The sequence below is a fragment of the Mercenaria mercenaria genome, chromosome 3 (assembly GCF_021730395.1).
Source record: "Mercenaria mercenaria strain notata chromosome 3, MADL_Memer_1, whole genome shotgun sequence".
NCBI lineage: Eukaryota > Metazoa > Mollusca > Bivalvia > Venerida > Veneridae > Mercenaria > Mercenaria mercenaria.
Window position 1 is genome coordinate 81,112,707 of NC_069363.1, and position 25,279 is coordinate 81,137,985.

The 25,279-nt window shown below is 33.4% G+C and overlaps 2 protein-coding genes across 4 annotated transcripts; both read right to left on the bottom strand.

Annotated features, from left to right (window-relative positions):
* Window positions 1-1,255: 1,255 nt before the first annotated feature.
* On the bottom strand, window positions 1,256-14,716 carry LOC123524269 (uncharacterized). Of its 3 annotated transcripts, none has more exons than XM_053539045.1 (9): window positions 14,387-14,715; window positions 12,016-12,162; window positions 10,010-10,456; window positions 9,437-9,583; window positions 8,362-8,394; window positions 7,986-8,018; window positions 3,924-4,064; window positions 2,375-2,820; window positions 1,256-1,969 (listed from the first exon to the last, which is right to left on the bottom strand). In XM_053539045.1, exons 1-8 carry the CDS (start codon window positions 14,595-14,597, stop codon window positions 2,612-2,614), a joined length of 1,368 nt encoding a protein of 455 aa, XP_053395020.1. In that variant the 5' UTR covers window positions 14,598-14,715; the 3' UTR covers window positions 1,256-1,969; window positions 2,375-2,611. The 3 variants fall into 3 exon arrangements, with proteins under 3 accessions (XP_053395020.1, XP_045158273.2, XP_053395021.1); XM_045302338.2 differs by having other exon boundaries at window positions 3,936-4,064; window positions 14,387-14,711; XM_053539046.1 differs by lacking the exon at window positions 8,362-8,394 and having other exon boundaries at window positions 14,387-14,716.
* Window positions 1,668-2,537, bottom strand: LOC128555944 (matrilin-3-like). The gene is made up of 2 exons (XM_053539788.1): window positions 2,375-2,537; window positions 1,668-1,969 (listed from the first exon to the last, which is right to left on the bottom strand). The coding sequence occupies exons 1-2, from the start codon at window positions 2,535-2,537 to the stop codon at window positions 1,668-1,670; spliced, it is 465 nt and encodes a 154-aa protein (XP_053395763.1).
* Window positions 14,717-25,279: the final 10,563 nt, after the last annotated feature.

Here is a 25,279-nt window from a genome sequence, read left to right on the forward strand (position 1 = left end):
TCTGAGTTAAAATATTCTATTTCATTAGGTCATATCCTAGAAAAACGTTGTTTGCACTGTAGAAGGCAAGCAGTTTTTCCTTGTCTACACGACACTAAGTGTGAAAGTTTGTTTTGATGACATTTAGGTCAAGTAAAATATTTGGAGTAAAAATGTATATAGGTCAAATCGTTGGCCATCCGATCTGCAAAAAGCTGTCACAATGATTGCCTTAATGTAATCTATTTCAAGTTCGAAACCGGGTCATCTGGGGTTTCACGGCCCTTTTGATAACATTTATCCAATTGTCAAAATATATGGATTTATCCTGAAGTTTCTAACATTTTAGCCAGTATTAATCTTTCATCAAGCTTTTACTAATGAAAATTGTTTTCAACTGCTGCATGTTCTCAATTTAGATATTACCAAAATGAATTTGCCTTTTGCGAATCTTCAATACTTTTCATTTTGCCTTTGTTTAAATTTAAGGCATTCAAATGAAGTGGCAGCTCGTCATTGGCATGATAAGGTTCGAGGGACATTCGCCTACTAGCCATACAACAATAAAAGGATTTATGTAATAAATAAAATTCACAATAACGATATTCGGAGTATTGTACTGTGTTGCAAAAAAGATGATGCTTTTTAACACAAGTTTCGAATATTATGTTGAACATATTGAAACATTTATATTTCAAAAACAATAAAGCTGAGAACGTGTATGACAGCAACCTCGTTTTAAACATTTCTTGCCTACATTTGAATCTCCTTTTGCATGGCAAGTTTAAACTGCTTATTATAAGCAAAAAAAAAAAAGTTTTTTAAGACGAACTTATCAGACACTATTTAAACAGTCAAAACTTTAGTATAATAACTTGATATTAATTCATATGAAACAAATAATTCGCTATTCGAAAAGCGAAACAGAACTACATCTGTACTGAAGCCATGCGTTCTTTCCATTTATAATGTCATTTATGTAGCAAATTTAAAAGTTGTTATTTAATGACAAATATTTTAAAGTCTTAATTCTATATTTGGTCAATAAGAAAACATAGACTTTAGCAAAAAATATCTTATCCAAAGCCAAAAATGTCAAGTTTAAGTAAATAATCTTTTTATCAAAAATGTTTAAGAAAATCCACAGTTTATACATTTATAAAAGATTTGATTTTTATATCTCAAAAAACTCTGAAAAAGAAAGTCATAGACTGTCATATATCATTTATAGTTTTTTCGGTTTTTCCAAATTGCTCATTTTGTTTCAAAGAATGTCGTAAGTCTGTTTGTATAAGCAAAAAAGTACATCAAGTGTAAAATTAGTACGCAGCTTTGTTGTGCTATTACATAGTTTCTGTTCTATACATTTCCAGATAGTTTTTGTAAATCTACACTCCAATATTAATTAAATAGACTAAGGTTTCGATGTTTGATATTTGCCGTCAGGCAGATTCATAAGTCAAAGTTTGCGTTCAGTGAGGAATCCAGTGTGAACAAAGGTCTACTTAAAACAGTTTTGCCTTAAACGATGAGAATAAGTTTTGATTCTATGTCCATATTTTTCCATGGTAAAGAAATGTTAAGGTTATATTGGCAACAATCATTTGATCAATTCGTAAAAAGGTATGTACAATTTCTACTTGATGATAAAATAAAGTAAGTTATCCTCAGTATCAAATCAATTCAACTCATATATCAAACGTTGCACACCACTTTGGTCCCAAAGCTTTCTTACTGTCTTGAATGTACGCCACCAATTTTCCCTGAACTTGGTAATTCTGTACATAAAACAGGTGCTCATTAATTGGTGCAGAAACGTATTTCGTAAGTTCTTTCATCCCACCTGATGAAAAGCTCCCAGTCATCAGCCCGTACACATCAGCAACGCGTTTAAGAGATTCAACTGCAGCAAATGTGTTAGCAGCATTGTCAGATTGACCATCTGTCAGGATAAGTACTTCACGTTTTGCCCGAGCAGGATCTCTTGCACCTGCAAACAGCAAAAACAGAGTGCTATGTATTCTCATGAATATATTTTGACTACCAAAATAACTGTTGATTTATTCTTTTATCAACAATTAATTAAATAAGGAAAATAGTATGTTTTTCATGCCTTCAGTATTTTATTATCAAATAAAATTGAACTGGTACAAAACAACATTTGAATGCGACTGAAAATTAATACAAAACAATCGGAAATTCTTTTCAAAATAATACATGTATATACATGTAATAAATTTTTCGCTTCCACGTAGTTTGTCTTTAGAATGTCTGTAATACATGCAAAATATAATGTGATTTCAAGTTTGACGTCAAGTCGCACATGAACACGTGCTAAACATATTTACCAGCAAGTCATAAAAGAAATAAAACATTGTTCGAAAGATGTTAATACCTTTGGCAGTTGTGAAGAGTCCCTTTGCTCTCCTGAAAGCTTCTGCTGTATTAGTACCACTATCGAAGAATGTGGCTTTAGAGATTGCATTCTGTATATCTGAGGTTGTATTGTAGCGCTTAAAGTCAAAGGTTTCCTCAACAATATGTGAATAAGTGAGCATAGCAGCCTGATTGTATTGATAGGGTTGTCCGACAACTTTGTCAAATGGCTTGTCGGATGGACATAGCAGGCCAATTAGTTTGCTTGCTGGATCTTTGCGTCCTGAAATGGACCGTTGCGAATACTTCCTGAGCTATCCATAATGATGACAAGGTCTCTTGTCAGCCCTTTCTCGTTTGGAGTTTCCACTTTTCCTATTTGATTGTCCTTACGATATTTTCTATCTGCTCGTACAAAGTAGTTTTCAAAGTTTTTTGCTGTTGCTTCTACACTAGGTACAATACCTAAAGAAAACAAGAAACAAATTGAAAAAGATTGTTGGTGCTGTTTAGGAAGGAAGTTTCAGTCATACATGAAGAAATGTTATTTTCTAAATTTTAAACACAATGAACCACATTTTGTTGTCTTGAATAATGTCGAATATATTTATCTATTTTCTAGTAAAATAATACAGCATTGAAACTGTTTGTCTATTGAAAATTTCTGTTGCTATGTTCATCATCCTGACACGACTCTTACATGTATAATGGTTTCATGCTCTGGGTTAGCAAATACCATGGATAAATATTCTTTAAATGCAGTTGAATGAAATGTGGATCCTTAAAATAATTACGATCCTAAGACATTTCTGTTACTGAAACTGTTTGCGATTATTCTATTGAAAAGTAGACTCAATGAGACACCTACTTTCAGTAATTATAAATGATTTTTGTGCGTATTGGAGGCTTATGGAATATCATTGTGCATCATTTGCAAATGGCGCTATTCTAATATCTTACAGGTATTCTCAATATAGGTAAAATGTAAATATATTCAGTGTTTTATTATCAACAAATTCATGTACAGATAATATAATATTATTATCTATTTGGACTCAAGTGTTCGTGAATCAAGTGAGCAAGCCCAAAACCAAAACTTAGTCTCTACCACTATACAATTTATATGTAAATATGAGACTAAGATAAATCATTTAACTTCTAATATGAAAGAAACAACAACAAAAACAGCCATACATATTATGCAACCAAATGTATAAAAATGTAAAAATGTTCACTTAAAGTCTATCTTAAAAAAGAAGTTACAAACAAATGTTTTATTTGTCTAGGTGATGTATCAAATATCATAACGTAATCAAATTATTTAATTTAGCCAAATAATGTCGTGCTTTGATGCCTCAACACTTGACAAAAAGACGTTCTTGGCAACGAAATGATACCTAATTATTGTTTTAAATTTACTATTTTGAAAATGATTTTAAATTCAGTAAGTAACATACCTTCCAGCTTTTGGAAAAAAATGAAATAGACATATTGTATCCCAACGACGTGATTTTGTAAAGAGAGTGCTTCATTTTGTCACATTAAAACATTAAAACCAGGTAATATACCGTAAATCTCACCTGTGTAGCGGACTTCCTCAAGCTCTGGAGTTTTCCATCCGGCTCCTATCGAAGGCTGTGTAATAGTTCTTGTCCTACTCTGTTGACCAAATCCAAAATTGTCACTCCATTGTGTCCAGACTGATACCTCTAAATAAATACAAATACAAATACATGGCATTTATATAGCGCAAAAATTATAAAATATTCTATTGCGCTTTACAATTACATAACACACATTTAACATATATACATACAAAATATGAACAGGATTCTAGAACTTAGATTTAAAGATTTGGACATATATAAATACTATTTTACACCACTTCTGAATATTTTGTATTTTAACAAGACACCCTCATTGTTCATAAAACTGCCTAAATAAATGTGTTTTCAGTTTTGATCTAAAGCTGGCTTCAGACTGAATGTTTTTCAGATAGCTAGGCAGATCGTTCCACCATTTGGGACCAACGACTGCCATAGATCTGTCTGCTAGTTTTGTTCGCCGTCTAGGGATGTTAAAGTTAGTGTCACATTGTGAGCGAAGTCTGTATCGTTGTCGAGTAGGTACAAACATTTCCCTCAGATATACTGGAGCTGTACCATTGATGACACGGAAGACTATTACTAAAACTTTGAATGTGACTCTAGCCTTAACTGGAAGCCAGTGTAATTCTTTCAGAAGTTCGGTACTTGGTTTTTCATAGGAAGCATTCTTGACTACTCTAGCGGCATGATTTTGGACTCGCTGTAGTTTATTGATTTGGTAGGCTGGAATTTCTGTAAATAAACTGTTGCAGAAGTGAATGTGAGAATGAACCAATCCATGCACTAATGATTCAGTTGACTTCTGTGTGAGATGTTTCCGTATAGCCCTAAGGTTTCGTAACTGTACATGAGCTATCTGACACTTTTTCTGAATGTGATGGTCAAAGTTGAGTGTATTGGTCATAGTTACACCTAGGTCTCTGACGTGATCGACGCATTTTACGTCACACCCACCAACGTTACACTTGTGATGTCCAATTTCGCTAACTGTTGTCTTGTTCCATACATAATAATTTCAGTTTTAGACTGATTCATTTTCAGTTTGAAGGTTGTCATCCATTTTATGATTTCATTTAGACAACTGTCGAGTTGTTGAAGAACAGTTGTCTCATTTTGAGGATTTCCCGCTTGAATTTTTAACGCAATCTTGTGGTCGTCCGCGTATCCATAGAGATCAGCTGGATATTTCTGCACCACTCGGTTAAGAGCCGATATATACAGGGTAAAGATCACAGGTCCGGCACAAGAACCCTGCGGGACACCAAACCTTAGTGGCTCCGTGTCAGATGCTGACTGTTCGACTAAAACTTTCATTGTTCTGTTCGTGAGATAAGATTCTATCCATTTCAAGGGAGTGCTATGTATACCAAAGTCATCTTGAAGGATTTGAATCAGTATCGGGATATCGATGGTATCGAACGCTGCACTCAAGTCGATCATGACCACGATTGTTATTTGATTTTCATCTATGGTTTCCAAAAGATCATTATACATTTTGACCATTGCTGTTTCAACCCCATGATATGTTCTATAGGCACTTTGGTAAGCTGGGAGGAGATTGTTAGCTTCAATAGGCTTGTTGATTTGATTTAGTGCAGCTTTTTCAAGAATTTTGGAGAGGAATGTTAAATTTGACACTGGGCGATAGTTTTGCAGTTCAAGTGGGAGACCTTTCTTCTTCAACAAAGGTTTTATCACAGCACTTTTCCATTCATCAGGGAACACACCAGATAGCAGTGATCGATTTACAATGTCTGTCACAACGGGAACAAGTTGTGAAAAATGCTCCTTTAATTTCTTAGTTGGTATCACATCAAGTTCACAAGTTGTAGATTTTGATGCATATACAAGTTTCAAAATATCGTTTTCGGAAAGTGGTTTGAACGCAGTAAATGTATTTATAGTCACAGGTGGATTTGAGTAGGAAGAATTACCATTGGGTGTTTCAGTTGATATGTTGTCAAGATCATTTCTCAACTTGATTATTTTATCAGCAAAGTATCGTAGAAAGTCATTTGCCAAAGATACTGCACTTGTGTGTAATGGGAGCGGATTGTCTTTCGACCTTCCCAGTAAATCGGATGTTACGGCATACAGCTTTTTGATGTTTCCTTCTGCTTCTCCAATCTTGTTCTGGTAATACTCATCCCTGGCCCTAGAAAGCGCAGCGCTATATACATTTCTTACACCACTATACACTTTCTTTGAAAGGTCAGATTTGTCATTCATAAAGATTTTTTCTATTGATCGTTTGTATTGTTTCAGCTGTTTTAGGTATCCAGAGAATAGTTCTTTCCTTTAGAGGGGCATGTTTCTGAACAATGTCGGACGTGATTCTAGTGAACTCAGACACAAGATCATTGACATTGGAAGTGTTCACTACAATTTCATTTAATTGACCGAATTCTGATTGTAATATGTCACTTGATACAGATTTCCAATTGCGAGATTTGATTTCTTTCCTGATCAGGGGAGGGCGACACTGTTCAATGTTACAACTTACAAAGCAGTGGTCAGAGATGTAATAGTCTGGCAAAAGTTCGGAGACATTCACACGTTTGTCTTCTAGCTTTGTGATCATCAGGTCAAGAATATGACCACCAGAATGAGTAGGAGCATTGACATGTTGAACCAGTCCAAAAGATCTCAAACACTGCTGAAATTGTTTTGTGTAGCAGTCTGACTTATTATCCATGTGGATGTTAAAGTCACCTAACAGCACCAGAGACTCGGATCTTGACGTTATTTGTTCGAGAAACTCAGTGAATTCTGTCATAAACATAGCCTGAGTTACTGGGTGTCTCTCCGAATATGGCGGTCTATATATACCAAAGATGTGGAGGATGAATGATTGACTACGTACTTTCCATTCAGCACATTCAAAAGACTGAAAGGTTTCTGCTGGGCATCTTGACACTTTGAGATTGTTTCTGTATAACAGGGCAAGTCCTCCACCTTTACGGTCGGGTCTCGGGACATCATCAAAGCAGTAACCATCTTGAGACAATTCCCCCCTGACAACGTCATCACCATCCGGCTGTAGCCAAGTTTCTGTGATCACACAGAGGTCTATACACTCCTCTAATATGTGCTGGAGAAGGTCAGCAGACTTTCCTCGCACAGACCGTATGTTCACAGTTGAAAGTTTCAGTTGTTTAATTCTTTGGGCATTCAATAAAAATGAATGATCTAGTTTAATTTGGATCAAATTTGAACGTTCCTGTTGTTTCTTTCTGTGTGCATTTGATATAAATGTATGATTTAGTTTAATTTGGGTCGAATTTGTCAAGTGAATATCAGCTTTAGATTTTATCCTCGGGCGACCAGCTCGTTTACCTCTGTATTTCAAAAGATTATACTTTTTCAACATAGCTAATGTCTCTTTATTCAGTATTGTATACCTCCTAGGCACATCTCTATAATCCAGTAATTGGTCTCTACTGTATTGTCTACCTGTACACGGATTAGCCATAATTTCGAGTGAGATGTTGTTCACCAAAACTGACTGAAATTATTGAAACGTTACCCCAATATTTGTCAAATTACAATTGTTTTACATCAAAGTTATTCGTAAATCCAATGATAATTCCACAAAATAAATGCTGCAGAATGTTGGTTACCAGTTTATTAAAAACTGAGTCAAAAATCCAATCTCTAGAATCACTGGTTTTTGCAAAATAATCCAATTTTGCAGAGCAGAAAAAATTGCAGCCTACACCTGGCGCAAGACTACAATAATATAATAATATATAGAATTGACCTGAAGTTTCTTGTCATCATTGATAAGTGTCCTTTTTTTTGACTCACTTACAAAACAAAATATTCTTATTGTCATACTTCATGTATGTCTAAGCATATTCTTTTTATGAAAGATGCAGGTGCTTTCACGTTTTCATAATTACATGTTCCTAAACCTGGTCTAAGTAGAAATTTAGTCAAGTCAAACTTGAAAGACTAACCTCTTTTAGCCAAACTCGTTTGATTAATCTTATCTGAAAGGTTTGTCAAATATAAATGACTTACCGTTTTGGGTGTGCAACATTTGACTAATCCTATCTGAAAAAAAAGACGAAATTATCAGATACTATTTAAACAGTCAAAACATTAATATAATAACTTGATATTAATTATGAAACAAATAGTTCGCTATTTGAAAAGCGAAACACAACTACGAAACCATACGTTCTTTTCATTTATCATGTCATATGTGTAGCAAATTTAAAAGTTGGTATTTAATGACAAATAATTTTAAGTCTTAATTCGTTATTTCATAATTACATGTTCCTTAACCTAGTCTAAGTAGAAAGTTAGTCAAGTCAAACTTGAAAGACTAATCTCTTTTAGCCAAACTCGTTTGATTAATCTTATCTAAAAGGTTTGTCAAATATAAATGACTTACCCTTTGGGGTGTGCAACGTTTGACTAATCCTATCTGAAAAAAAGACGAAATTACTATTTAAACAGTCAAAACATTAATATAATAACTTGATATTAATTATGAAACAAATAGTTCGCTATTTGAAAAGAGAAACACAACTACAGCTGTACTGAAACCATACGTTCTTTTCATTTATCATGTCATATATGTAGCAAGTTTAAAAGCTGGTATTTAATGACAAATAATTTCAAGTCTTAATTCTTTATTTGGTCAATAACAAAACATAGACTTCTGCAAAAATATCTTATCCAAAGCCAAAAATGTCAAGTTTAAGTGAATAATCTTTTTATCAAATTTGTTTAAAGAAAATCCACTGTTTATACATTTATAAAGGATTTGATTTTACATCTCAACAAAACTGTGAAAAAGAACGTTATAGTCTGTCATAAATCATTTATAGTTTTTGCGGTTTTTACAAATTGTTCTTTTTGTTTCAAAGAGTGTCGTGTTTGTAAGTCTATTTGTATAGGCCAAAAAGTACATCAAGTGTAAAATTAGTATGTAACTTTGTTGTGATATTATATAGTTTCTGTTCAAACATTTCCAGATAGTTTTTGTAAATCTGCAATCCAATATTAATTAGATAGACTAAGGTTTCGATATTTGATATTTGCCGTCAGACAGATTCATAAGTCAAAGTTTGCGTTCAGTGAGGAATTCAGTGTGAACAAGTTTCTACTTAAAACAGTTGTCTTACACGACGAGAATAAGTTTTGATTCTACCTCCATATTTTCCATGGTAAAGTAATGTTAAGGTTATATTGGCAACAATCGTTTGATAAATTCGTAAAAAGTATTCCCCTTGTTATAACACGTATATGTACAATTTCTACTTGATGATAAAATATAGTAAGTTTTCCTCAGTATCAAATCAATTCAGCTCATATATCAAACATTGCACACCACTTTGGTCCCAAAGCTTTCTTACTGTCTTGAATGTACGCCACCAATTTTCTCAGAACGTGGTAATTCTGTACATAAAACAGGTGCTCATTAATTGGTGCAGAAACATATTTCGTAAGTTCTTTCATCCCACCTGATGTAAAGCTCCCAGTCATCAGCCCGTGCATATCAGCAACGGGTTGAAGAGATTCAGCTGCAGCAAATGTTTTAGCAGCATTGTCAGATTTAGCATGTGTCAGACTATGTACATCACGTTTTGCCCGAGTAGGATCCCTTGCACCTGCAAACAGCAAAAACAGAGTACTAGGCATTCTCATGAATATATTTTGACTACCAAAACAACAGTTGGTTTATCCTTTACCAACAATTAAATAAATAAAGAGAAAAATAGTATTTTGTTCATGCCTTCAATTTTTTGGAATTATCAAATGAAATTGAACTGGTACAAAACAACATTTAAATGCGAAAGAAAATTAATACAAAACAATCGGGAATTCTTTTCAAAATAATACATGTATATACATGTAATAAATTCTTCCGCTTCCGCGTAGTTTGTCTTTTGATACGCTCTGATACATGCAAAATATACATTCTGGAAAAATTGATGGTATTCCAAATTTGACGTCAAGCCGCACATGAACACGTACCAAACATATTTAGCAGCAAGTCATAAGAGAAATAAAAATCGTCCGAAAGATGTTAATACCTTTGGCAGTTGTAAAGAGTCCCTTTGCTCTCCTGAAAGCTTCTGCTGTATTAGTACTCTTATCGAAATAAGTTGCTCTAGAGATTGCATTCTGTATATCTGAGGTTGTATTGTAGCGCTTGAAGTCAAATGTTTCCTCAACAATATTTGAATAAATGAGCATAGCAGTCTGATTGTATTGATAGGGTTGTCCGGCAACTTTGTCAAATGGCTTGTCGGGTGGACGTAGTAGGCCAATTAGTTTGCTTGTTTGGATCTTTGCGTCCTGAAATGGACCCCTGTTAATACTTCCTGAGCTATCCATAATGATGACAAGGTCTCTTGTCAGCCCTTTCTCGTTTGGAGTTTCCACTTTTCCTATTTGATTGTCCTTACGATATTTTCTATCTGCTCGTACAAAGTAGTTTTTAACGTTTTTTGTTGTTACTTTTACACTAGGTACAACACCTAAAGAAAACAAGAAACATATTGAAAAAAGTGTTGGTGCTGTTGAGGAAGGAAGTTTCATTTATACAGAAGAAGTGTTATTTTCTAAATTTTAAACACAATGAACCACCTTTTTGTTGTCTTGAGTAATGTCGAAAATATTTATCTATTTTCTAGTAAAATAATACAGTATTGAAACTGTTTGTCTATTGAAAATTTCTGTTGCTATGTTCATCATCCTGACACGACTCTTATATGGTTTCATGCTCTGGGTTAGCAAACACCATGGATAAATATTTTTAAATGCAGTTGAATGAAATGTGGATCCTTAACATAATTACGATCCTAAGAAATTTCTGTTACTGGACCAGTTTGCTATTATTTTATTGAAAATAGACCCAATGAGACACCTACGACGTTCAATAATAAATTATTTTTGTGCGTATTCTAGGCTTATGGAATATCATTAGGCATCATTTGCAAATGGCACTTTTCTATTACCTTACAGATATTCTCAGTAGTGTTAAAATTATGATATATTCAGTGTCTTATAATCAACAAATTCATGTACATATAATAGATGGGCCGTTCCATGACAAAACCTGTGTTAGTGACAAGATATTGTTAAAGAACATTCTTTTACATTTCAAACCAGAAAAGTTTAAGAAATTATCTTCACTATTTCAAGACTTACAATGCTTTAAAGCAAGTCGCCGAAGGCATTTAGAAACGTGACGATAAGAACGTCATGAAAACAGTATGTCGTCGTGCATGGTGTGTATTATTCATGTCATTTATATGCGACAAATTATGCGCCACTAAACTAAACATTTGAATATTTAGAAACGGTTTTAAATAATTTTATTGAAAAGTTACTTAACCTTATCATGATGGGCCTTCATCTATACACCTCTATTTTTGTCATGGTGCATTGGTGATCTGGAACTTTGGTTGCCGTGACAACACATACAACATTTATTCATAAAATCTGGAAGGATTTGATTTGCCTTAGATAACTGAATTACAATATACTAGTTTCTAGTTTCTCCATGAATATTAAGAAAAACAGTGATTTCCCAGTACATGTACTTTAAACCTTTTATTATGCAAGAATTATATCATGTCACTAATACAGGCTTTCTCATGGAACGGCTTAAATATCTATTTGGATTCAAGTGTTCGTGAATCAATTGAACAAGCCCAAAACCAAAACAGTCTCTTCCACTATACATTTGATATGTAAAATCTGCCTTAGAAAAAAACGTTATAAACAAATGTTTAATTTGTCTAGGAGATACATACGAATGTAATAACGTAATCAAACTATTGAATTTAGCCAAATAATGTCGTGCTTTGATGCCTGAACACTTGACAAAAATACTTTCTTGGCAACGAAATGATACCTAATTATTGTTTTATAAATTTATTATTTCGAAAATGATTTTAATTTTAGTAAGTTACATACCTTCAAGCTTTTAGAAAAAAATTGTAATTGACATATTGTATCCCGACGACGTGGTTTTGTATAGAGAGTGCTTCATTTTGTCACATTAAAACAACCAATATACCGTAAACCTCACCTGTGTAGCGGACTTCCTCAAGCTCTGGACATTTCCCTCTGGCTCCTCTCGAAGGCTGTGAAATAGTTCTTGTCCTACTCTGTTCACCAAATCCAAAATTGTCACTCCATTGTGTCCAGACTGATACCTCACAGTCAACTTCAAAAACTGAAATTGAAAATAATTCGTGTTTAAACTGACCGATTATTACCATGAAATGTCGTTTGCATAAAACAAAGCAGAATCTGGTATTTTTTATCTATAACTTAACGGTACACTGCTAAATTTCAAAACTGAAATCTTTCAGTTTGGAAAGTACCATTAACTGTTAAAAGATACTGACTGAATGGCGAACAGTGAAGGTCATGATCAGACTGCACGGATGTGCAGGCTGATCATGATCTGCACTGGTCGCAAAGGCAGAATCAATCGTGTCCAGCATGATAAGGGTTAACGGTACACTTATTTTATATCACAGATATTGATTTTTTATTATGTTATTTCATGCAAAAATCTTAATTTTGTGTTCTAATGTTGCAAAAGGGTACTTAAGGTCATGTTTCAATTGTTCTCATGTACCGTATGTATCCTTGAGCGTTTGTAGATTTCTTGCAGATAATTCTTTGAGGTATCTTAAACCTTATATACAAAATACTAGTTGACATTAGTCTATTTGATACAAAAGAAAACAAATTTTAAGCTAAACTTTTACAATATAAGGCAGTCTACCTTTATTCGTCACCTACATGACTACTTCTTCAAGTTTATGTACAACAGAGAATATATACTGGGTCTAGAGTTCAAAAGATGTTACACGATTGTTGAAATATGCAGCTCCTATGACAACTACCAAGGTAAAATTATTCTATTCTCATCTTATTCTTATTCTTTTTATAGTATTGTCTTTTCTGTCCTGTTCTGTTCTGTTCTGTTCTAATCTAATTTAGTCTACCTAAGTATAAAACGGTACGGTGGAGTTGTCTAAAGTCTGAGTGAATCGACATTGACTGTGTAAATTTGTAGCGTGTATTCATTTCTGGTTAGAAATTCAGCCTTCAATCAGTCATTTATTGTTATAGAACAGTCTAAACCGTTCATTGTGGAAAGACATATGCAACATGGTTGATAGAAAATGGAGTTTAAGGTAGAAACAGCGGACATTTTCTTTCAAACCAAGCGTCTTTTCTATCCGAGTCAAAACGTCTTTGCTTGTTTTGTACTTGAATGTCCGGTTAGCGCACTTAAAGTCCAAAAACTGTAACCTGGTGGTATTTTTTATTGTAATATGTAAGGAACTACGTGTAAATGAATCAAAGAAAGGGCGGAGGAATTTACAGTATGAAATAAGATGCAAAATATAGTGCAATTTAGGGGTTGTATTGGTTGCAGATTAAATAGAATAACAGGTAAATTACTTCATGTTTCTTTTTATTATATCGGTTTACGCCGCCCTTTAAATTCAAGTAAATAACGACACTTATAAATAACTTCTTTCGCACCAATGCACCACCTTAGACAGGCATTCAAGAAATGATTATTATCAATGCTAACCTTTGTTTTCCTGATGAAAATAACACACATTTTACTGTATCTTTTAACTGATAAATTACGCCGAAGACGTATAACAAAATATTTCATAAAACTCATCTCATTTGTTTCAGGGCAAAAACAGCATACCGTAGGAGAATTAGGTTAAATCAAATGAGTTGTAAACAGATCTTATCTCATAATCACCGAATTTTTAATGTTATCTTTTGAAAATGTTCAACATTTGACTTTATTACAACAAAACTATTTGCTACACACTTCGAGTACAACTGTATCTTTTTATAAAGCATTTTCTGTCAAATGACATTTTTTGACAAAAGTCGACGGCTGAAATAAAATATACACTTATTGACTGGCTTGCCGGTAATAGTCAAAACTAAAGTTCGAGGTCCGAAGCTTGATGGTAAATAATCTAAACTACTGCCTGATATTAAAAGGGTCAATGTCAAATAGCTTTAATAATTGACCAACAAGCCATTCAATTAGTGGTTCATAATAAATTCTATAGAAATAAATTCGAACCATTAGTGGTTCATAATAAATTCTATAGAAATAAATTCTATTTGAACCATTAGTGGTTCATAATAAATTCTATAGAAATAAATTCTATTTGACATTTGTCAAGAAATATTTTATGCCGATCAATAGCACAACATATGGACCTGCGATTTATATAAGTATATAAGTATTCGTATAGTAATAAATAAGATTATAATCATTTTAACATTACGAAATATTTACAGGTTAAAAAAAATATACTTCATGTTATCTACTATCAACTGTACAAAACAAATTGCACAGCGCTGACATAAATATTTTGTGTTGAAACTATTAAATGACATACCTCTAATCTCATTAAGCTCCTCACAAGGCCTCCCTCTACCAGATGGATAACGCATAATTTGCCTTGATCTTGTCTGTTCACCCGAGCTATTCGGTTCACTCCACTGCGACCAGGCAGTCAAAAGACAATTAACATTATCTCTAATAAGAAATGCTTCGATCGATGTAAAACACAACAATATCAACACACTGTGATTGCACAGTAAAGTCATTTTTTCTCGTCTCTATGAACGAGTGTTTGCAGTAAAATTGTCCAGAATTCTTGATTTCAATGATTTATAAACCATGCAAATGACGTTATGCATTATTTCGCACGTGCATTTTGTAAAGTATTTTTCCGTGACCTGAACTTACCATATAAATCTATTGTAAGGTTTTTATTTTGTTTTGGCAGAAATTTCGCAATTTGTTTTTCTTTCGAAAGTAATCATTCATTCAAGGGATGAAGTTTGTTTTACATATTACCGACACTGCTTCCTGTTTACATCTAGTATAGGTGATTGGATAAAACTTCCAATATCATAAACACGTTAAAATTAAATGAGTAAACTAATGATATTAAACTTAGCTAATAAGTTATAATTTCATGAGAAGTCCAATGATAAACAACTGCCTCGATTTTATCATGTATACATGTCACTGGTATACCATCCATAAACTGTAGATATGTTTTGTTGATTTGGGATTTACTGCTCATCAATACAGTGCAGGTTATATGGTTCCAAACAAGACTCAAAATTTAGATTTTGCATCTCATTAACATTTAAATAGATATATGAGGTACGTATGGTACGTACGGTGGATGGTGTAGGCGAAGTTCGGCAGAGAACCCTAACAACGTTTGTCGTTGTATCGCTGCGACAGAACGAAATAACGAAATGCCACAAATCAGCCACCATATGTATGGAATCAAAACTTTTACACTTGCTGGAATCACAGCAGAGCCAAGTGTTCAAACCCTATTAGTCGAATCTCAGGATCATGCAAGGGTAAAACAGTGGTTCCAGCTTGTCATACACAAATCGATCAACACCTTTTCTGCATGCTATTTTTATTATTTTCATGTATATTTATAAAGACTGACGATATATCCATTAATTATAATTCAACAGAGGACTTATGCCGAGAAATATTTCGACCTAAAATGAAATATATGTACATGTATATAAAGGGACGCAGACAATTTTCATAACAAAATCATGTAGTCTTACCTTTGAAAAGACAAGGGAGTGTGCTAAATGTCTCCATATTTCCATCTCCATATGCATTTTCTAACCAGACAATAGCTGCCACAATATGTAATAACTGGTACATTCTTTTATGCGCTTTAAAGGACAATAAATAAGGCCTATTCCTCAATTTGCAGAACTCGCGTATTATAAAGACATTGCAGTTGAATTGTTTAAATCTTGAGCTCTGGGAAAGTTCAGATATTCTTCTCAATGCTTTAGATTTACTCTACAGAAGGCAATGTTGCGTATGCCTGTGACAAAAATAACTAAAGTTACTATTACTGTAAAAGTTGTCTTAAGTAACAGCTTGTTGATTAAATGTGGACATTAAACTATAACCCTTGCACAGGCGACTGTATGCAGACCTCATTTTAAAGAAATAGTAAGGAATATAGGTTTCAAAAGCAATCATAATTGTATGATTCATCTATAATTTCAATATCTTTATTTTATTAACTTTTTAATTTGTCCGATCGGTACAGTCCTTCCTCAAGGAATTCATATACAACTTTTGTGCTAGTAAATAAGTCAAATCAAAATGATTTTGTCTGTTATCATTTTTAAAGATATGTTAAATAAATGAAGACTGGCTTGATTGCACCCAAGAGAGAATAAACCGCTTCACACAAGTAATGTTTGACATCTGGTAACCAAGAAATAACTTGGTAAAAAAATGTAAGGGGCTGATGTGTTCTTAATTACCGGAAAGAAGTACAATTGTATTAACACTTAGCAACTGAAATAACAAGTTTTCGGCAATGTTCGTAAATGAAGTAACCATTAAATAATTTCATATAAAAATGAATTTCGCCCCTGTAAGATCCAGAGTAATCAAACATTATAAGAACAAATGAATGCGCACGAGACTTGATTTACTAGTCCTTCCCGATACAGACAAATGTACAAACGAGAAGGGTAGGTTTAACGACCTGTTACATATTCATGTTTTAGTCTTTAAAACTAAATTCAATGTGCTTTAGTAGAGTTTTAGATATAAAGTAAAACAATCTAACCGAAATACTAAAACTAATCTCATTTTAAAACTATCAATTATGGCAAAAATCCTCAGTTTTCCTGCTGAAGGGAGAATTTCTTCATGTTTATCATGTAAATAATAGTAAACTACATAAAAACAATCTATAGTATATTCAAATACTCTAAATGTAAATTATCGCGTAATTCTACGAATATACTTTAAGCAAATTTGAATAAATTTCATAGATAGAAATACGCCAGCACTTTGAGCTTCTCCCCACATTTAGTAATCTACACTTGTCTGAAACCACTGGTGTTACCTAAAAGAAACTAGACATTATGTTACCCGATCCTGTTTGCATGTTCCTTTTCTTTACTAAGCAACGCAGTCACGTTTAACGATATCATGTAAATAAAATTTACCTTTACCTTTTACCTTTATGTTGTAATTTCTAGATGACAGTTCGTTGTTGTAAATAAAAGTTCACAGGTAAAACTGTGATTTAACAGGGGCAAATTGTAAAACCATGATCATACAGTTGTATCAAACTATGCTATGGGCACCTATACAGCAAATCAAATTTAAAATGCCACTGCTCTAGATTTATGCAAAAACAGCTTATTATCAAAACTTGTTTCACATCATCAAGGAGGTTAAGAGGTTAAGATGAATGTTCATTTAAAAAAACAACTTTAATTATTTCATTACTACGTGATATTGTGTCTGTGTGAAATATAACTCAGAAAATACTACGTGTTGACAAACAGTTGCTTTGTGTTGTGTCACTACTGTGAAATTGGTCTTTTTTTCTTTTTGTGACGTTATCGCTGTTAGAAAAAAGTCGTGTTGTCCAACGTATGTTGAAATAATACGGTGGTATCTTAATACGTAAACGCATTGTACCGATAAAGTATTAATAATGCTCGGTTGTACAAACGTATGAAATACGAGTGCACAGTGCATTTAAAGGTCCAATACTAAGGAAAGTGAACATTTTAATTTCTTTTAAAAAGCACAAACTATTTCATTTTATTGGAAAATGAAAGTTGGTATGTAGAAATTCGAAATAAATCGCAGTATATGTACAATTATTTTTCTATGAAGTATGAAGAAAGTTAAAAAGACCTGGGGGGTCATTCTGTCGATTCATTGAAATTTCAACATAATACACATACATTTCTTTGACTTCCAAAGACCTTCTGTAAATTTTGACCTGCCAATCTTCATTATTTAGTGTCTTGCAGAAGTCTATGCACTGGCTATGAAAAAAATTGCCAACTCACTTTCCCTTAGTAATGGACCTTTAAATGCACATCAAATACAACTTACAGTAATCAGGTCAACAACAAACTTGACAGTATCACAAGTGTTTACACAATACTTTATTTATGATGTCAGACGATATGAAACAAAAAGCCCACAAATACAATTATAGAAGTAAAGTTACCTGACATCCCACCCATCTGTATAATTGATACCTTTAAAAGTAAATGAGGTACCAAAGGCGTGGGAAGCAACGGGACAAATTAGAGTTCGGACATGCCCCTCAAGAAAATGTTTGAATGTTGCATTTTGACATACATTTGAAATTATGTTCTCTCCAGTCCCTTTTGAAGTTATTAATGTAACAAATCATGTATAGGTCGGAGCCTTTAGATCTTATAGGTAGATACTAATGGCTACACTATACACACCTGTAAAAGATCACCGTTTTTCCATTATAATTGTTTGTAGGTAAAACAAACTTCCCTGTAACTGCTTACAATTTTCTAGACCCAATGCATGGTTCAACCTGTCCTTTCTAAGATCAATATTTATTTATCAAAGAGTGACTGGGCAGAGAAGGTATCTTATTAGAATACTGCAGGATTGTTTTGAAATTGATATCATATATCTGTAAAGACTGTCAAGGTACACTTTGAATACCGTTAATGTTTTTATGAGGAGAAACACCAGAGTATGTAAAAGCGATACTAAACATTTTTTTCAGGAGGTGTTTTGCAAGCATTAAAATATCATGTTTTGAGTTTTTAGTTACACATTTTACTATTGGCACGATTGTATGAATAACAGCAGTAAACCGTTGAGCAGAAAATCAGAATGTATTAAATAACATCTGACAAATTCTGCATAATGCACAATTATCATTCTGCATAATTAAATAAAAGTGAGTTCTTGTATTTTCTACAGAAGATAGCTTAAATGGTAAAAGGCCAACCTAACAAGAACCATTTAAGAACTCATTCTGTCCTAATGAACTGTTATTGAAATTACACAAGGTGATTCATATTAAAACTGCTTTGGAACTATTGATTTTCCTTTGCTCACTTGCTACATTTTATTGGAAATGATTCATATAGTTTCATAATCATTTTAAATGATTCGAAAACAATCTTATCACATCGTTTGCTCTCTAAATTTATTAAATTGCAATTTATCCGTTCCATGAGGATAATCTTAAAAAAATACATTTCCATTTGTAAAACATTTTAAGTTGTTAGACATAATGATCTAGTATTTTAAGATTTGGTTGCATTTTTACTCAGTCATCACACAGAAATATTCTTTTAATCAGGATTTCGACGAAGTGCGTTTTCTTTTAATTAATGACATAATTAACAGGGTTGCCTGCATAGACCATTGCAATTATTTTTATCTTATAGTTTTCCCCGTTTTTTATCAAAAGATGTCATAATACTGATATTTAAAAGCTTTTAAAAACTTTTCTTATAGACCTGTTTTGAAAAGAATTGTCCAAATCTAACAAATATGTGTAGAAGTCACTAACAAAAAAGCTCAAATGGATATTTTAAACATCATTGATACTGATTTGTTTAACTTATTAGCAAATGATATATATAGCTATGATGAAAAAGGGAGCGTGTTAGTAGCAGGTGACTGGAACTGTAGGGTCGGAGCAAAAACCGATTTTATTATTTGTGATAAAAATATTAGTGACTTAGGTTCTATTGACTATGTACCTCGACAGGGCCTCAATGGACACAATGTGCAATACTCGAGGTCAAAGGTTATTGGACTTTTGTAAAGCTACGGGCCTGCGAATCGGTAATGGTAGATTAGGCTTAGATCATAACAAAGGCTCATACACATATTGCAACCGACAAACATTCAGTGTAATTGACTATCTATTGTTACATGAAAATGATTTTTCAATAGTCAAGTACTTTTGTGTCCAACCCGTCACATAATTTTGTGATCATACACCGTTACAGTTTGTTATCGGCAGTGTCTCAAACGAGAACATTTGCCAACAAAGTCATGGCGTGGACTCGAGTACTTCTCAGTCTCATTGTGCATGGAAAAAGTGAACACCTTCTCGCGTTTAGGAGAGGTATCATTGGTAAATTGCCCGATTTTAATCGTGTTTTAAACGATTGCTCCACACCAAATACATTAAGTGTCGACAATATGATAAATAGTTGTACCAACATAATCTGCGATGTAGCGAACCCGTTATTTATGCGAACATTAAATAATAACGGTAAAAAACGAGTAGATAACCTAGAAAATAAATGGTTTGATACTGAATGCATAAATGCAAAAAAATAAATACAGACAAGCTCTAAACATATTTAATCGCAATAAAACAATAAATAATAGGAATATACTGTGCGAGGAAAAACGATCGTATAAATTATTAGTTCGTAAGAAGAAGCGCGCTTATAAACTGAACAAGTCAAGGGAGCTAACTGAGTTGAGAAAATCTAAGCCCCGTGATTTTTGGCGCCATTTTAAACAACAGCAAATGCAAACGAACAATAATATACCGTTTACTTATATGATTTTAAAAACTATTTCGCACAAATGTTTAGTGATATAAGAAACACTCTAATAGAAGAGGTAGAGTCGTTCAACAAGCATAGTAACCTTAATGTTGATGATCCTAAGTTTGCGGAGTTAAACCAGCCAATAACACAAACGGAAGTAGAGAAAGCTATTAAGCATTTAAAACGTAACAAAACCCAATGCCCCAGTGACAATATATTAAATGAATATATCATACAAACAGTAGCTATTTTGTTTGGACATATCACTGATATGTTTAACAAAGTGTTTAGTGCTGGCTGTTGAAATGTGGTGCCTAGGTTACATAATACCAATTCATAAAAAGGGTGACCGAGATAACCCTAATAATTACCGTGGAATACCTTTAGTGAGTAACCTTGGAAAACTATATACAAGTGTTCTAACATCCCGTGTGTAAAAATGGTTTGACGACAACAATTTTTTGTCTGATGCCCAATTCGGGTTCAGAAAAGGGTGCAGTACGGTCGATGCTGTATATATACTGCATAATCTAATTAACCATTTGCTTCATCAAAATGTTCGACTGCCGGTTGCATTTATTGACCTGAAGAAAGCTTTTGATTGAGTGTACCGGAATGCTCTGTGGTATAAATTATTTAACATGGGGTTAGATGGGAAAATACTTCAATCATTTAAATCTATGTATACTATAGTGAAATCATCATGCGTAAAACACTGATCTGGTTATTCAGATTTTTTCGAGATATCAGTCGGCTTGACGCAGGGCTTAACAACTCGCCGGCACTTTTTGCTCTATTCCTAGAGGATCTTGAACTTTTCTTACAAGAAAAACCAGGTTGTGGTATCTCTTTCTACGAACTATGTATAATAGTCCTCTTGTTCGCCGATGACATGGTAATAATAGGTAAAACGATTGATGATTTACAAAATAGTTTAAACAGATTACATGAACATTGTAGTAATCGGAGCCTAGAGGGCCGCTACTCCAACACGAACAGTGGTACTACAATGGAGTACCACTGGATGTAGTCGATGATTTTAACTACCTAGGAGTCGTGTTTAACTACACAGGCTCATTTGTACATAATAATCAGTATATCGTTGGTAAGGCTCTCCGCGCAATGAACCTGTTATTTATAAATGTTAAAAAATACGAAGTAAGCATGCGTATCGCACTTCAACTATTTGATACTTTTGTTGGGTCTATAATGAATTATGCCTGTATGATTTGGGGCTTCTCAAAATCAAAAGAACTAGAAAGAATTCAATTGTACTGCAAAGCTATATTAGGTGTAAAAGTCAGTGCATGTAACGCTGCCGTCTATGGCGAATTAGGCCGTTATCCTTTATACGTAAACCGATACATACAGATTATCAAATACTGGTTAAAACCAATACATACCAGAAACATAATTTTAGATACAGTCTACAAAAATGCCGTCGAACAGTATTATAAACATAAAACAAAAAATTGGGTGTGCAACGTAAAGGCATTGCTGGATAAATATGGGTTCTCAGAAGTATGGCTGTACCCCGATAACGTGGACCCAAAGATTTTTCTCCCAGTTTTTAAAAATATAGTAATTGACTGTTTTAAGCAACAATGGATTGCAGACCTAAACAGAAATAATACATTAAATACCCTATACCGACATATAAAAAGTGACTTAAAAACCGAACCATATTTGGAAATTGTCTGTCAAAACAGTTTAAAATCATTACTTACCAAATTAAGAATTTCAGCGCATAATTTGCGAATCGAAAAAGATAGATACGGTCGAAAGAGAATCCCAAGAAATGAACGTATATGAGTTTTATGCAATACTAACGATATAGAAGACGAATTTCATTTCGTGCTCAAATGTGAAATCTTCTCCGATTTACGCCGAGACCATATAGAAAAATATTATCGAGTACGTCCGAGCATGTTCAAAGGACTTCGGACACTGTCATATGCTTCTAGCCTACATTTTAAATGCAAATTTCTCATTAAGTATTTGAACAATACCCAAATCGTTTCGAGTCAATGATAAACCAATGTATTAGTTAATTTATTACAGCAGAAACTGATTTGTATCTGTTCCTATCAAGATGTTTTTCTTATTTTATGTTGACCAGGGTATATTTTCTTGAAAATAATAAAATGTTTAATTTCCGTAAAAATATAATGTCATCACTTTACGGAAGTTTTAAATATATAAATTCCAGTCGAAAAAAGTGATAAAATCTGTTTATTTAAGGAAAAAATAACATTTTAAGATTAAAATCCTATAAATAAATAAAAAAGAAAACGATATTTTTGCAAACAACCTGTACTTGATTTATCTATACACTGTTCTAATGTAAAGTTATTGATGCATTACATGTGTGAATAGGTATACATGTATAAGTGACCGGTCAGTTTTATTACAGTGGTTCAGGTAGTTTTTTAAGTACATGTACATGTCTGTTATAAGTGATGCCAGATATTTGTGTGCTGTATAACATTAATACTAAGAAAAGGCAGTCATCTAATCAAGGCCGTTACTAAGGATGGGTTCTTGCTTGGGATAAGTACCAGTGGCACAGATAATATTTAAGCCGCGCCATGAGAAAACCAACATAGTACAATTGCGACCAGCATGGATCTAGACCAGCCTGCACATCTGCGCAGTCTAGTCATGATCCATGCTGTTCGTTAACGGTTTGTCTAATTCCAATAGGCTTTGAAAGCGAACAGCATGGATCCTCACCAGACTGCGCAGATGCTCAGGCTGGTCTGGATCCATGCTGGTCGCAAAGCCACTATGTTGTTTTTCTCATGGCACGGCTCATTTCGCTTAAACATGTAATAAAAATGTATCCGAAATGACAGTTCTTTCTGAGGCTTGCCTAAGGAAGTTGGATCGGAAAAAGTTAAATCGGGATAAGTCTGACAACAACCCATCTATAGATAATGTTCAGGGCTGAAGTTGTGGGCAAAACATATTCGAAATGTGTCATCTGTAGGGCTAAAGTAGAAGCAGGTCTCTGCATAAAAATTTCACCTGAAACTCGGCTGGACCGTTTAGTTCGTTTTTGTGTCTAGCCGTATTTGTATATGCCATCTGCATGGAAAGCGACTTGACACATCACTTTCGTGGCATCACACTGTGTGTGAAACCGTCACCGATATGACCTGCCAAGAAGCTAATGTTCTTGACCTATGCATGACAGGCATATCAATGCCAAGCGTTATTTCTGTTGGATAGACTATAGTCAGGATCAGATTAACAACTGTGCACATATTGCCTCTTTTTTGTTGTGTTTAGGCCTAGTCCGCCGCAAAGAACAATCTTCAATTCAGTTTTCACAGTAGGAAGAACATGAAGTAATGAATGCGTGTGACATTTAGTATATGTCTAAAAGAAATAAATATAAATGCACAGAAGAAGATGAAGAAATAAAGAAATGAAAAATATATAAAAAATACAAAAAATAATAAAAACAAAATGGAAAACAAATTACATCTTCATCGCTAGTGGCGTGCGTGTTGCGAGGAGGGCATGCAGAAGATTACCTGGTGTGTTGCTAGTATTTTACAGCACACATTTGCCGATCTACTGCAACAAACAACCAGGATAAGCCAATGAAAATTTAACCCAACGAATAATAATGAATTCACAGTATTTGCTTCTCTCACTACTGTACATGTATAACATGCCTATATGTGCCCTTTCAAACATTTGTATTGTATTTGAGTTACAAACAGATGTAAAAATATGTGACTATCAAATTATTAAAAATGAATATAAAAAGTATTGGTTACTTTACATTCGGGAACACCCTGTAGTTATATTTTTTGTTTAAAAGTACTGCTCCACCCCTTGCATCAACACAATAGTCACAGATAATGTGTATAATTAATATCTACATATGCTGGCCAAATATGGTTTTGATGCACGGGGGGGGGGGGGGGGGGGGGGGGGGAACAATGTTGTTTAAAGCAAAATAGCTTTTATATGTATATAACAGGGTACGTAATTCTATTTAGAGCAAAAATTACCATTTTATGAAACATGTATTGAAAAATTTGACTTTAAGAAATAATCTCAAATATGTATTTTGATGGTATATGTAATTAAATACTTATTTCTCAGTAGTTTATTTTTCACTCTTGGAGTAGGCAAATTCATATAGAAAGTGTCCGAAGTCCTTTGTGGAACTACTTAAATGTGATAAAACATCCACCATAATCAGACTCGCTAAATTCTTAAAACTTGCCACAACACGAAGAAATAATCTAATGTCAACTCACAATACGTTATAATATACCTTTATTCCTTAATTTTATTTTACATTGATGCTGCTATCATAATATGTCTTTATTTTCCTGTATTTTTTCAGTAAAATGCGTAACATGACAACTCACTTTCTGATTGTTTAATTTGTATAAGACAGAATTTGATAACTTAAGATATATTCATGTTGCTAACAATTAAGCCTTTATTTTCCCGCTTTTTTCTCTTTTTGTTATGTATAACATGTACAATGTACACTTACTGATTCTTAATTTGGCGCAAGGCTTACTTTGATAGCTTATTTGAATCATACATGTTTCAATGTATATCTATGTTGCTAACAGTAATACCATTATTTTCTTCATTTTCATCTATGTACATGAGTAATTTCATTCTCCTGTTAACAGTATCTTATCTACCTGTATTTATTTCCTTTTTTCACTTTTTCAGTAGAATGAATAATAACAACCTTTATGCAACCATGTAAGCTGTAAAATTGTTTACCAGTAACTAAGTACACAATGTTGTATACGTTATTTAATAAACATTCTGTTCTGTTCTGTTCTGATATTTTAATGGTATGCAGAAAAACACTTATTTGACGGTTTGTAATACCAATTCGTACCTGAAGTGATAAA

Excerpts from the sequence above, each read along its gene's own strand:
- LOC123524269 (XM_053539045.1), bottom strand. The coding sequence starts at position 14,597 with ATGACTTTACTGTGCAATCACAGTGTGTTGATATTGTTGTGTTTTACA. Across the intron at positions 9,584-10,009 it reads ACTCTTTACAACTGCCAAAG|GTGCAAGGGATCCTACTCGG; the intron begins GTATTAACATCT and ends TGCTGTTTGCAG. Across the intron at positions 8,395-9,436 it reads GACTGGGAGCTTTACATCAG|ATAGGATTAGTCAAACGTTG; the intron begins GTGGGATGAAAG and ends TCTTTTTTTCAG.
- LOC128555944 (XM_053539788.1), bottom strand. The coding sequence starts at position 2,537 with ATGCTCACTTATTCACATATTGTTGAGGAAACCTTTGACTTTAAGCGC. Across the intron at positions 1,970-2,374 it reads ACTCTTCACAACTGCCAAAG|GTGCAAGAGATCCTGCTCGG; the intron begins GTATTAACATCT and ends TGCTGTTTGCAG.